General features: G+C 36.1%; 1 protein-coding gene across 1 annotated transcript; it reads left to right on the plus strand.

The window, feature by feature from the left end:
* Nucleotides 1-1325: 1325 nt before the first annotated feature.
* LOC128653658 (E3 ubiquitin-protein ligase TRIM39-like) lies at nt 1326-2894 on the plus strand. Its single transcript, XM_053707074.1, has one exon. It carries the CDS (start codon nt 1326-1328, stop codon nt 2892-2894), a length of 1569 nt encoding a protein of 522 aa, XP_053563049.1.
* The last annotated feature ends 11448 nt before the right edge of the window (nt 2895-14342 follow it).

Here is a 14342-nt window from a genome sequence, read left to right on the forward strand (position 1 = left end):
TTGTTCTTTTGGTATTCTTAGTTGAAAGCTAAACCTAGGTAGGCTCATATGCTAATTTTTAAGCCATTGAAGGCCGCCTCTTAGCTGAATGCATTTGAACATGTTTCACAGCTAGAGGGCGTTAGTTCATGTGTTTAATAGAAATAACATTGTGCTCACACACGTGGAGTTATTTAAGAGTCAGCACTAATTGCCTTAAATACAAGTCTGTCAAAAGATCTGAGATAAGGAGGCAGTCTGCAGAAGCTTAGATACAAGGTAATTACAGAGGTAAAAAGTATATTTCTATAACAGTGTTGGTTATGCAAAACTGGGGATCGGTAAGTAAAGGGATTATCTATATTCTTAAACAATACTATTTTTGGTGTTTACTATCCCTTTAATTTTTGCTGCTCCCATGAACTTTAACCGTCTTTAACCTTTTTTTTTTGCAAGGGCTAAACTCATTATTAACAAGTGATACTTGTACAAAATTAACATACCCATATTAGAGCATTTACTTTTTATGTTAGAATTTCACTTAAAAAAAGGATTGCTGTTCAGTCACATGACATATATTTATGTCATGCCATAGTTTTGAAAGTGTGATTGGTGAGTTTTGTCAAAACTGATGTAAGATTTAAACTTCTGCTCATTAGATTTGATCCTTGCAGATATTGTTAGCTGCTTCTTAAAGCAACATGACACCTACATTTTTTTTAAACATCTTTCCAATTTACTTCTGTTATGACATTTGCTTCATTATTTTAGTATCCTTTGTTGAAGGAGCAGCAATGCACTACTGGGAGCTAGCTGAACACATAGATAAGCCAATGAAAAGGGGTATATATATATATATATATATATATACAGCAACCATACAACAGTTAGCCAGTTACTTAACCCTTTAAGGACACAGCTTTCAGTTTGCTCAATTGTTTTATGACGGAAAAATTCCGTCATATGTCCTTAAGAGGTTAAAATTGTATGCTCTATCTCACTGGTTTTCAAACCTGTCCTCAGGCCTCAGTCCAGGTTTTCAGGAATACCTTGGATGAGAGCAGGTAACATAACAAGGTTTTTTTAATCAGCTCTAGATAACCTCAAAATGTGGCCTGTTAGGGAGGCCTGGGGACAGGTTTGAAAACCAGTGCTCTATCTGAATCATAAAAAAAACATTTAGAGTTTCATGTTTCTTTAACATTTGATATTCTGAGCGCAAATAAAGAGTTTTTCTATTAAAAGTTAATTAGGAAATAAAAACTTTTTAATTGAAACCAACTACAAGCCACACCCTTCTTGCTGAAAAACAGGCTGTTTATTTCATTCTCACTCTGCCTTTCAGGATGGCTACAGCTAGTCTGGATAAAGAGTTAAGCTGCTCTATTTGTCTGAGCATTTACACAAATCCTGTAATGCTCACTTGTGGGCATAACTTCTGCCAGGAGTGTATTTCTAGCTTGTTTAACAGCCGGCAAGAAGCAGGAATTTATATTTGTCCAGAATGCAGATCAGAGTTCAGGAATCGTCCATGCCTGCAGAAAAATCTGAAGCTGCAAAATATAATTGAACATTATCAATCCTGTCTGCCAAAAGTTATGAGTGCAGAAGTGTTGTGTACCTATTGTGTCATGTCTCCTGTACCTGCTGTAAAAACATGTCTACGCTGTGAAGCTTCTTTATGTGAGCTCCATTTGAGGAACCACAGCAAGTCAGCAAACCATATTTTAACTGAACCCACTGCTAATGTAGAGGACAGAAAATGCTCCATTCACAATGATGTGGTAAAGTACTTTTGTTTCAAGGATTCATCCATTTTATGTATGAAATGCAGAGAGGGATCGGAGCACAGGGGACATCATGTGGAATTGCTAAGCAATGCATTTGACAAGAAGAATACACAGTGCCATGATTTGTTGAGGAAACTGAAATTAAAGAAAGCGCAGACCGATAAACAACTTAAGGAACTACAAGTACATAAAACTGAAGTGCAAGCAAAGGCAGATTACTTCAAAGGTAACGTTACAGCCTTTTTTGGGGACCTACGGAAGGTGCTGCAAGCCCGGGAACAAGACATTTTAAGAGATCTCACTAGACAAGAAGAGCAGGTTTTATTCCCACTATCGGATCTGATTTGTAACCTGGAATTAGAAACAAATGACCTGCAAATGAAGATACTTCGAGCTGAAGGGCTGTGTTCTGTTACAGACCCAGTAACTTTTCTGAAACAAATTTGCATTACTCCTGATATTGAAAATGTATGTTATGGACAACTGGAAATCTGTGATGACATCAATCTGGATGAGGTCATCATTGAGGTCTCTTTGCAGAATGCACTGCACAAGCTATGTGCCAGTCTTCCAGAACTGAAGGTAAAGAGGGGATTTATTATAAAAGACGCCTCAGATATGATACTGAATGTAAACACAGCAAGCATTAATATTGTATTATCACATGACTTGAAATATGCCTCTCACACTGATAGAGAAAACTACCGGCCCCATCATTCAGAGAGGTTTACAACAACACAAGTTTTAACCACTGATAGATTTAATACAGGTGAACATTACTGGAAAGTGCAAACTAGTAGTGAAGGGGACTGGAGTGTAGGAGTGACTTATAACACAGTAAAGAGAAAAGGAGATTTATCATTCATCGGAAGAAACTGGAAGTCCTGGTGCTTAAATTGGCATGAAGGTGAACTTGTAGCAGAACACGACAACCGTGAGGAATACATCGATTCATATACTGGATCAAATCTTGGAGTTTACCTGGATTATGAGTGTGGGCGTCTGTCTTTTTATGAATTGTCTAAACCAATGAGACACTTACACACGTTCACTGCTGAATTCACAGAGCCACTGTACGCTGCCTTCTATTTAGATAATGGTGGCTGGATTACAATTGGAAATTAAACTTTCATGGTTAGAGCATGCAATTTGAAAGAACTTCTTCTTTTTTATTCTTTGTTGAAAAGTATACCTATGTAGACTGAAGAACATCAAGGCACTACTGAGAACTAGATGCTTATTAGTGGCTGCACATATATACCTTTTTGTCATTGGCTCACCAGGTGTGATCAGCTAGCTCCCAGTAGTGCACTGGTGCTCCTTCAACAAAGAATATCAAGAGAATGAAGCACATTTGATAATGGAGAATACAATTTTCTAATTAACTTCTATCTGAATAATGAAAGACAATGTTGACAATGAGACAAATGTTGGGTTTCTTGTCCCTTTAAGTATTCTGAGTACTACTATGCTTTTGGCAAATTATAACCAGTATCATAAGTAGCCATATTAATATCCTTTTGATGCTAGAAAAACATATTGTAAACAAAATAGATTGAGAAAATGAAAATAAAGAGCCTATACTAATGTAATGATGATGATGATGATGATGATGATATTATTATTATTATATATATCTCCAAATTAATTCAAGAGCCCATACTCCATGTAAAAATATAATAATAATAATAATAAAAAAACAAAAAAAAATCTTATTAAGTCCTGGTTGTAAAAAAATAAAAAATAAAATAAAAAAAAATATCCCCAAATTGATGGTATCTATATTTGAGTATAGGCTTTTTTGGTTTATTTAGTATTGACTGCATATATTTCAATTTTTTGTAGGCAGATAATGACACAATGATAAATTGGCCATCAAAGACAATAAAAAATAACTTATAAATAAATTAATACTAACTTCTGTGTCAAATTAAATTGGTTTAAAACCATTAGTTTAACCATATTTTAACCAGTTGGATATTTAAAAAAACATGTGTTACATGTTCTTTAAACCTTACCTTTAACCTGAATGTGTGAAATATGCATGCATACTGCTTGTGTGCGCTCAGTTTGTAAATCACTTTGTTCATTTTTTTTTTTCTTCATTAGCCTCCCATATTAACCCCTTCCTGACAAAGAGGGTTGTAGCCAATGATTAAAGAGTAATCCTTTTCACCCAAATATTTAAATAATGTGAACAGAAATAATAATAAAAAATAATCATTTGAATAACATCTGTGTTGTTGTTGGTTTTTTTTTTTTAATGCATTAAAAACAATAAATAAATTTCTGCTACACAAAATTAATAAAACATTTATTTCAGGATTTAGGTAGAACATACAATTTTAAACAACTTTCCGGTTTACTTTTATTATCAAATGTCTTTCATTCTCTTGGTATCATTTGTTGAAGGAGCAGAAATGCACTACTGGTTTCTAACTGAACACATGGGTGAGCCAATGACAATGTGTGTGTGTGTATATATATATATATATATATATATATACACAGCCACCAATAAGAAGCTAGAACCTAGGTTATTTGCTGCTCCTGAGCTTACCTAGACAAACCTTTTTAGCAAAGGATAACTAGAAGAAAGCAAATTAAAAAAAAAAAATAGAAGTAAATTGGAAAGTTGTTTAAAATCACATGCTTTCTGAATCATGAGTAAAAAAAATTGTGTTGTATGTCCCTTTAAATGACTTTAAATGGTTATTTGCATGTTTATACATGTAGTGATTTCATACAAAGCCATAGCTCCTGACTGTTATTTTGTATAATAGTCCTGATTACGGCGCTTTATCCTGCTGTCTCTACTTCGTCTTAAAGGAAAAAGCAATTAAACAAGCAGGATTCTATATTGGCACATCATATTGTTTTTTAAACATGGCTTTAAAAAGCCGGGCACTTTATTTATCTGTATTACAATAAAAAGCATTTGCACTAACTGGTTCTTTATCCCTTCTCCTTTTTAAAGGGACATGAAACCTTTTTTTCTTTCTTTCATGATTCAGATAGAGAATGTGATTTTTAAACCGCTTTCCGTATTACTTCTAGTATCTAATTTGTTTTGTTCTCTTGGTATTCTCTGCTGAAAAGGATATCTAGATAGGCTCAGGAGCTGCTGACTGGTGGCTGCACTTATATGCGCCTTATGTTATTGGCTCACCCAATGAGTTAACTAGCTCCCAGTAATGCATTGCTGCTGCTTTTTAAAAAAATATATAATAAAAGTAAATTAGAAAGTTGTATTCTCTATCTGAATTGTGAAAAAACATTTTTTGGGTTTTATGTCTCTTTTTAAATAGTCATCTGGTAGGTTCAGCGTTGCTATTAGAGGAAAAGCCAAGTCACACATTTTACAGCTGTATCTTTAAAAAGCAACATACCCACCAAATGCAGATGTTTCAGGGGCAAATTAGTGATGTCGGTTATCTAACAAACGTATGTATATGCTGTTTGTTAGAAAAAAAAAAATGCAGTTTGAGCAAATATGAAACACAAGCTGTAAGATTTGTATAATAAAAAAATAAAGTAACATTTCATTGTCAACCAGTTTATTTCGAGAAATCCACAATTTGTTTTTATTTAATGTTAATAGTACTTTGACATATTTGGTGACTTGTGGAAATAGTATAAAACAGTCTGAATATTGTATTAGTAACAGATTCTTACAGCAGATAAGAACCAGCGGCCCAACAAGTCTGCCCATACTTTTTATAAAGTATCAGCTTAGTTATTAGAATAGCCTTAAAGGGACACTGAACCCAACTTCTTTCTTTCGTGATTCAGAGCATGACATTTTAAGCAACTTTCTAATTGACTCCTATTATCAAATTTTCTTCATTCTCTTGGTATCTTTATTTGAAATGCAAGAATGTAAGTTTAGATGCCGGCCCATTTTTTTGTGAACAACCTGGGTTGTTCTTGCTGATTGGTGGATAAATTCATCCACCAATAAAAAAGTGCTGTCCAGAGTCTGAACATAATAAAAAAAAGCTTAGATGCCTTATTTTTCAAATTAAGATAGCAAGAGAATGATGAAAAATTGATAATAGGAGTAAATTAGAGCATGCAATTTTAAGCAACTTTCTATCTGAATCACAAAATAAAAAATTTGGGTTCAGTGTCCCTTTAAAGGGACATGAAACCCAAATAGAGCATATACATTTGAAACAATTTTTTAATTTAATTCTATTTAATTTGCTTCCTTCTCTTTGTATTTTTTGCTGAAAAGTTTATCTAGGTGAGCTCAGGAGCAGCAAAGAACCTAGGTTCTAGCTGCTGATTGGTGGCTGCAAACACTGTCAGAAAAACGGGTACGGTTGGGGTCCATTTGTGAGCACTTAGGGTACAACTGCTATGGTTGTACCCTCAAAGGATCATAATTAGACTTTATGGAACTAATAAGTACAATTTAGTGGTAAATAAGGTACAAATATGTTTCCAACTGTCAAAGGGTCTATGTCTTTACCATTTAATCCCCCTAAAAAGGTACAAATACTTATGTGACAAAAAGGTTAAAGGGGATTGTTGGTTCAAGGCTGCCAAACCCTGCAAGTCCATATAATTTGTGCACCTCAATTATTTAATGAACACATAACTGGCAGTCACCCAAAATTAATTCAACATACATGTTGTACAGCAAAATATGTCATCTGTAATGGTTGCTGGTTATATGCAAGAGGTGGGCAAAGCAGAAAAATAATAATTAACAACCCATATATTCAATCTCTCTATCTATTGGGTTCTTGTAAAGCGCGGCTATTCACCCGTAAGGGTTTCAAGCCGCTGAGGGTTGCAGTTTTGCAGCCAGGTCTTGAGGTCCTTTTTAAACTTAGGGCGGTAGCTTGCCTGAGGTGCAGCGGGAGGGTGTTCCAAGTCCCTAATTATTAGTTTTTCATCACAGTTTTTAATACCATATATTACATTTATATATTTTTTGCTACTTTTTACCTGAAAAGAAAACTGTAAAGGTGCTCCAATACAGCTTTAAGTGTAGAAAATGAAACCAAAATCCCTGTGGAAAAAAGGTTTTATTTATGAAATATACAGCAAATAAAAAAAATGCTATTAGAAAATATCCTCACATAACACCATTAAAAATATTGGATTAGAGGCCACTGATCTGGGGTGAGGTGAAAACAGCAAAATAGTGATTCCCTGCACCCTTGTAAACTACTTTCAGAACACGCTACTATATAACTCTTTAAAAGTTTAAACATTGATTTACATTAATTATATATGAGCCATATCATTATTGTTTAGACAATTAGCACATCTATGCAAGTGGGGATACTTGCCTAGATGTGCTAATTGTCTAAACAATCATTCTAAAGCCTCTCTAACCCCAAAAATAATTACAAAGGTGTAAGGCAGTAATTTTCAACCTTTTTTTGCCGTGGCACACTTTTTTACATAAAAAAATCCTGCGGCACACCACCATCCCAAAATTTTAAAAAATCACACATTGTAGCCTAATACAACATATATATATATATATATATATATATATATATATATATATATATATATATATACTATATATGTATTGTGCTGTGATGCCATGTCTCCGACAAACTATATGTGACATATTGACATTCATTCACAAACAATCATAATGATTGTCTGTGAATGAATGTCAATATGTCATGGTTGTAAATGATGCCTTATGAGCCTTTCACATACCTCCCAATATTTCAAAATTTGAAAGAGGGACACCCCCGCACTGTTGTCAGTCTGCCGCGGCACACCTGAGGATCTCTCACGGCACACTGGTTGAAAAACACTGGTGTAAGGTAAGTGACATTGCTATTGGAATCACCTAAAATTGGTCCCATTTGATCATTCCTTTTAGGTGGTATTGGAGATGCTATTACCACTCCAGCAAGCTGATAGACAGTTTAGCTAACAAACTAGGTAAATAGGTATCACATTCAGTTTTGTTGCTAAGTTATGTGTGTTGCTGTATTAAGGACATATACAAATGGGGAAAAGAAAATAAAGAATCTGAAAATCTAATATGTAAATGGTGCACTGCAGACCCTTTAAATTACAAACAAAAATCATTAGAAAGAGAATGTGAGAGAGAACTTTTTGCTCAGAAAAGAAGCTGCCTGGGTATACAGACTTAATACTCAGTCACCAAATGGTTTAAATGAAAAACTTGAACGCACCCTTTCTTGTGCAGCAATAAATATCTGAAAATGCCTTCTGAAATTGCTTAAAGGGACAGTCTACACTAGAATTGTTATTGTTTTAAAAGATAGATAATCCCTTGTTTACCCATTCCCTAGTTTTGCATAACCAACACAGTTATATTTATATATTTTTTACCTCTGTGATTATCTTTTATCTAAGCCTCTGCAGACTGCCCCTTTATTTGTTCTTTTGACAGACTTGCAGTTTAGCCAATCAGTGATGGCTCCCAGGTAACTTCACGAGCACAGTGTTATCTATATGAAAAACATGAACTAACACCCTCTAGTGGTGAAAAACCTGTTAAAATGCATTCTTAAGAGGCGGCCTTCAAGGTCTAATTAGCATATGAACCTCATAGGGCTCTATTTATCAATCATTTGGGGAATTCTCCTTTCTGTTCTCCTATCAGTTCTCCACAGCTCTCCTTAGGAGAGGAGTACATGTGCGCCCATATTTATCATAAAAAAGTAGTTTTTTCTCCATGGGAGAGCTGAGGAGAGCTGGGGAGAACTAATGATAAATTTCTCCAGTCGGATTAGTATCTTCTCCTTATTTATCACTAAAAATAAGCAACTATTCTCTATGTCAATCATATATAAACCAATAGAAATCTTTATACAGCCTTCCTAGTAGCTTTGTTAACGCCCCTCTTCAGCAAACTTTCATATATGAAATAGATCTACATTTTCATTGTTTTTGTGCTTCAATTTTAGCGCTTTTTTATATCTTATTTTTATGCCCCAATAGATATCATTTTTGTGCTCTGTTATATATTATTTTGGTGCTCCATTCTATATTTTTTTTTTTACTCCATCATAAATTATTATTGCGCTCCAATAACCATTATTATTGTGCTTTGTTATAGATAATTTTTTAACCTTGTAGAGCCCTTTTTGTGTGTGTAACTGCTTCTACAACTGGTAGAGAATAGATTTCTAATGCTGTTCTCCACTTGTAGCTATGGAGAACTTTAAGGTAGGAACTTGCAGGAGAACTTTCAGTCCTCCACAGGAGAATATAAATGATAAATTTGTAACTAGGAGAATTATTAGGAGAACTATATGAAATACGACTAAAAAGATCTAATTTAACCCTTTTTTTGGAGAACATGTTCTCCAAGGAGAGTTAGAACAGAGTAGGAGAATATTACAGTCGAACTTGCCCAATTTTAGGAGTATTATTGAATAATAAATAGGAGAATTATTTCTCAAGAGAACTTTTAGGAGAAAATATAGGAGAATTGGAATGATAAATAGAGCCCATAAGATAAGCTTTCAACTAAGAATACCAAGAGAACAAAGAAAAATTGGTGATAAAAGTAAATTGGAAAATTGTTTAAAATTACATGCCCTATCTGAATCATGAAAGTTTTTTTTGGACTAGACTGTCCCTTTAAGCCATTGTTAGCATGGTAAACTAGTGATGAATATTGATATAAAAATAATACAAAAACCTAGATTAAAAGTTTTGAGCGCTATAGAGAAATTAACGAACGCAACAAAAGTTACGTTATTTAATTTCCTATAGCGCTGCCATTACAAGTTTTCAAACATATGCCTTTTGCATGCGATATGGTTGCGTTGAGCTCCATACCGCACACAATCAGATCGCTGCTGAGACATGCTCGTGCGCGATTTCCCCATAGACATCAATGGGGAGAGCCGGCAAAAAAAACAACTAACACCTGCGATCGCGGAAACAAAAGTTGCGTAACGCAGCCTTATTGATGTCTATGGGAAAATAAAAATATGTCTAAACACCCCTAATCTGCTGCCCCTAACATTGCTGATGCCTGCCTACAGTTATTAACCCCTAATCTGCCACTCCCAATATCGCCGCTCCCTAAATAAATTATTAATCGTCGCCACTATACTACATTTATTAACCACTCAATCTAACCCTAACACACCCTAACTTTAACATAATAAAAATATAGCTAAATTAAATGTACAATTATTAACCAAATAAACCTATTAACCCCTAAACTGCCAGCACCCCCACATCTCAACAAGCTAAATTAAACTATATTAACCCCTAAACCTAAACCCCCTTTAACTTTAACATAATTAAATTAGATCTAAATTAAATTTACAATTATTAACTAAATAATACCTATTTAAAACTAAATACATACTGACCTGTGAAATAAAACCTAATCTAGCTACAATATAACTAATAGTCATATTGTAGCTATCTTAGATTTTATTTTTATTTCACAGGTAAGTTTGTATTTATTTTAACTAGTTAGTAAATAGTTATTAACTATTTACTAACTACCTAGTTAAAATAAATACAAACTTACCTGTGAAATAAAACCTAACCTGCCTTACACTAAAACCTAAAAAATAAAAAACCTATCATTACAAAAAACAAAATTATCCAAAAAAAATAAAGATTAATCCTATTCTTAAAAAAACCCACCACAAAATAAAAAACCCTACTCTAGAATAAACTACCAAGGGCCCTTAAAAGGGCCTTTTGTAGGGCATTGCCCTGAGATAAACAGCTCTATTGGTAAAAAAAAATTCTAGTACTCATAAAAAACCCCCCAAAATAAAGAACCTAATCGAGAATTAAATACCAATGGCCCTTAAAAGGGCCTTTTGTAGGGCATTGCCCTAAATATATCAGCTCTTTTATTGAAAATAAATTACAAAGACCCACTAACATTACAAACCCCCACCCCCCAAACCCACAAAATAAAAAAAGTATCTAAAAAACCTAAGCTAACCATTGCCCTGAAAAGGGCATTTGTATAAGCATTGTCATTAAAAGGGCATTTAGCTCTTTTACTGCCCAGACCCTAAACTAAAAATAAAACCCACCCAATAAACCCTTGAAAAAGCCTAACACTAACCCCCTGATGATCCACTTACAGTTTTTGAAGTCCTGCTTGAATGATCTTCATCCCGGCAAAGTCTTCATCCGGGCGGCCTCTTTAATCTTCATCCCGGCGGCGACGTCCTAATCCAAGCGGTGAAGTCTTCATCAAGGCGGCATCTTCTATCTTGATCCCGGAGGCGCAGAGTGGGTCCATCATGAAGACATCTGGCGCGGAGCATCCTCTTCATACAGTCGCCGCCTTACACTAAATCTTCAATGCAAGGGACGCGATTCAAGATGGTGTCCCTTGCATTCCTATTGGCTGAAAAATTTAAATCAGCCAATAAGGCTGCTAAAATTGCAGAGAGAGTGCAATGTCTGCAGCATCAGGAGATGTAATTATTTTAGAGCCTCTCTCCACTCTGCGTGTCCTGTGTGGGCAGAGCTGGGGTCCATTTATCCAGTTCCACATTTAGAGCGCTGCTGTAGCTTGCAATGCAGGGTAGCAGCAGTCATTGCTTATATATTTGGCTGCTGCCTGCCTGGCTGTGCTTTTTTTTTTAATTTCTGCAAGCAGCAAAGAGCAGCCGTGGCTTTAAGAGGGCAGAGCTGTCAGCCTTTCACTTCCTCCGTCCATTAGGAAAATTGGCAGTGCATTACTGGGAGGAGCTGCTCTTAGCTTTTACTGCTGCTGTGAAGGTGCTAAGAAGGGACAGCCTTGGTAAAATATTTAGTTTACAAGCATTTAACCCGTTATGCTCAGAGTGTATTTGCTGTTTATAACATTTGTGGTAAAAAGCATTCATAAACAATGCTATATAATTACAGGGCCGGCCTTAGGATGTGGTGGCCGGTGTGGGCGCCTAGGGCCCAAATTTAGGGCCCCCCGCTGATGACAAATGAACACTGTTATAATTTTAATTTTAAATATTTTTTTTGTCATTCATTTTTTTTTTCCTCCTTTTAAATGAAGGTCCCCTTCAAAAGCCCGGGAACTCAGCAGATGGTGTAGGCTGCAAGTAGCTGATTGATTGGAGGATTATACTATAATCCTCCAATCACTCAACTCCTTGCATAAATAAGAGGGCGGAGGCTGCAGGCAGGCTGAGAGCAGGAGTTAAGAGAACGAGGTAAGCGAGGACCAGGTGGCACTTGACAGGGGGTGGCAGGCACACATACTAGCCCCGACGTCCCCTTCTCATAACCCAGTTCAGTGTCCTCATGTAAATAGTGAGCAGCCCCGCTCTCATACAAAATGCCTTTGCTTTAACTTACATGGCAGAGACTATTCTTTATTTTATATCCTGCTGCAAGCAAACTGTTCTAAATGTTATAAACTGCTCCAATGCAATGCCCATAAAGATACGTTCTTCGGTGAGCAGTAGCTAAAGCAGAGCAGTGTATGAATGGCACACTGCTAAGATAAGGTTACTATGTGTGTGTGTGGGGGGGTGTCTCAGATCAGAGTCATACACTAAAGGCTGTGACACTGCAAGCGATGCGGCGTGAGGCGAAGCAGCTGCTTTGCGTCACATCGCTTCTGAAGTTCAAATTTTTCAATTCTGAGCGCTCAGCTACACGACCTGACACAGCTGAGCGTGCAAAGATGAAAAGGCAGGACACACTGAGCGCACACAGCCGTATCATCACGCTGCATGTCGCACCGCTCTCAGTGTGTCACAGCCTTAACACTCTGAAGGAAACTTCACTGTAAGGGAGTAGCTTTATGACTTGCCAGTGCGACAGTGATTCCTTTATAGAGAGGTCAACCCACGCGGCATGTTCCTGTAAAATAATTTGTCTTCTCTTTGATTGCTTGTCAGGTCATGAATCTGTCAGTCCCAGCAACAATTGTAAGAATGAACTCTGTTACTCCTGTCACTGTAATTTATAACCTCTGTGCATTTAGTTGTGAGGGAGAACAGAGAAGGGGTCAAGGATTAGAAAGCTGTGAACATAAACTTTAATGCAAGTTTACATGACAGACTGTGTTTTATTATGCTGCTGATCTTCATGAATCCTGAATTGTAATGTAATATTTAGTAAAGTGTGTGTTTATCAATGTGTGTCTGTGTATAGTTTCTGTGTGTATAGTGTATGCCTGTCGGTATAGTTTGTGTATGCCTGTGTGGGTGTATGTCTGTGTGTGTGAGTGTATGTCTGTGTGTGTGAGTGTATGTCTGTGTCTGTGTGTGTGTGTATGCCTGTGCTTGTGTGTGTATGTGTTGTATGCTTGTGTGTGAATGTGTTGTATGCCTGTGTGTTTGTGTATGCCTGTGTGTTGTGTATGTGTTGTATGCCAGTGTGTTTGTGTATGCCAGTGTGTGCGTGTTGTATGTCTATGTGTTGTATGCCTGTGTGTTTGTGTATGCTATTGTGTGTGTGTTGTATGCCTTGTCTGTTTGTGTATGCCTGTGTGTGTATGTGTTGTATGCCTTGAGTGTTTGTGTATGCTTGTGTGTGTGTATGTGGTGTATGCTTATGTGTGTATGTGTTGTATGCCTGTATTTGTATCTGCTTGTATGTGTATCTGGTAGTGTATGTGTAGTGTGTGCATGCCTGTGTGTGTTTATGTGTGAGTCTGTTAATATGTGGTGTATGTATGTCTCTGTGTGTATATCTGTGTATATCTGTGTGTGTCTATGTATGTGTGCCTGTCAAAATTTAGTCACCAATAACATTTACAGACAGCGTTCAGGTTTACAATATCCGGTTCAAAACTAGCTAGTTGAAACGATTAGCCCTATATCTAGCTCTGCACATTGGTTTTAACTTTGTATCATTCTAGTATTATACTGTTAATACTGTTAATATTAGGTACACTTAGAAAGCCTGCTATTATTAGGTTTACTTAGAATGAGTGCTATTTTTTAGTGTGGATTAGTATTGCCATATGGTTTTTATGTTGAAGTGAAGCTTATTAACTGTTCTACTAAATCAGAGAAATGTACTAAATGTTTTATGATAATTTGTTTGTTTTCATTAAATGTTATTTTTCAAATTGTAATCAGTAAATTGCCTTATTGTCACAACAGTGTTGGATTATTTGTTCAAGTCATTTTACATATACCCCTATAGAAGTTAGCTAGTATTATACGCTTATTGCACTTCAATTTTGGAGAAATTTATAATTTAGGTTTAACACCAGATAGCCTGTGGCGCCTTCTCCAACCCCCTTTTCTTTTGTATTATCTTTAGATGTGTCTTGCTAAATTACTAATATTTTATAGCTAAAGAAAAAACAGAGTAACCAACCCTGGCTTTCTATATAGGGGTAGCAAAAATGTTGGAAGGTAAGCAAAGACCACCTCGTCGTCTTCCAACTGCTAAAAGCCACCATTACTCTTACTAAAGAGAATTACATGAACACAGCATTACCCCCAATCCTTGCTTGCAAAAGGAATAACAACAAGGGGGTCGATCCGATAAAAATCGTCACCCGCAAAAGCCGGCGACGCCATTATTTACGCTGGTTTGGTATCACATATACGGCGTAACCTAGAAGTTACGCACGTATATTTCTGCCGTCGCCCGTAGTTTTTTGGGCTA

Source organism: Bombina bombina, chromosome 3, assembly GCF_027579735.1.
Source record: "Bombina bombina isolate aBomBom1 chromosome 3, aBomBom1.pri, whole genome shotgun sequence".
In the NCBI taxonomy this organism is placed as follows: Eukaryota; Metazoa; Chordata; class Amphibia; order Anura; family Bombinatoridae; genus Bombina; species Bombina bombina.

Excerpts from the sequence above, each read along its gene's own strand:
- LOC128653658 (XM_053707074.1), top strand. The coding sequence starts at position 1,326 with ATGGCTACAGCTAGTCTGGATAAAGAGTTAAGCTGCTCTATTTGTCTG.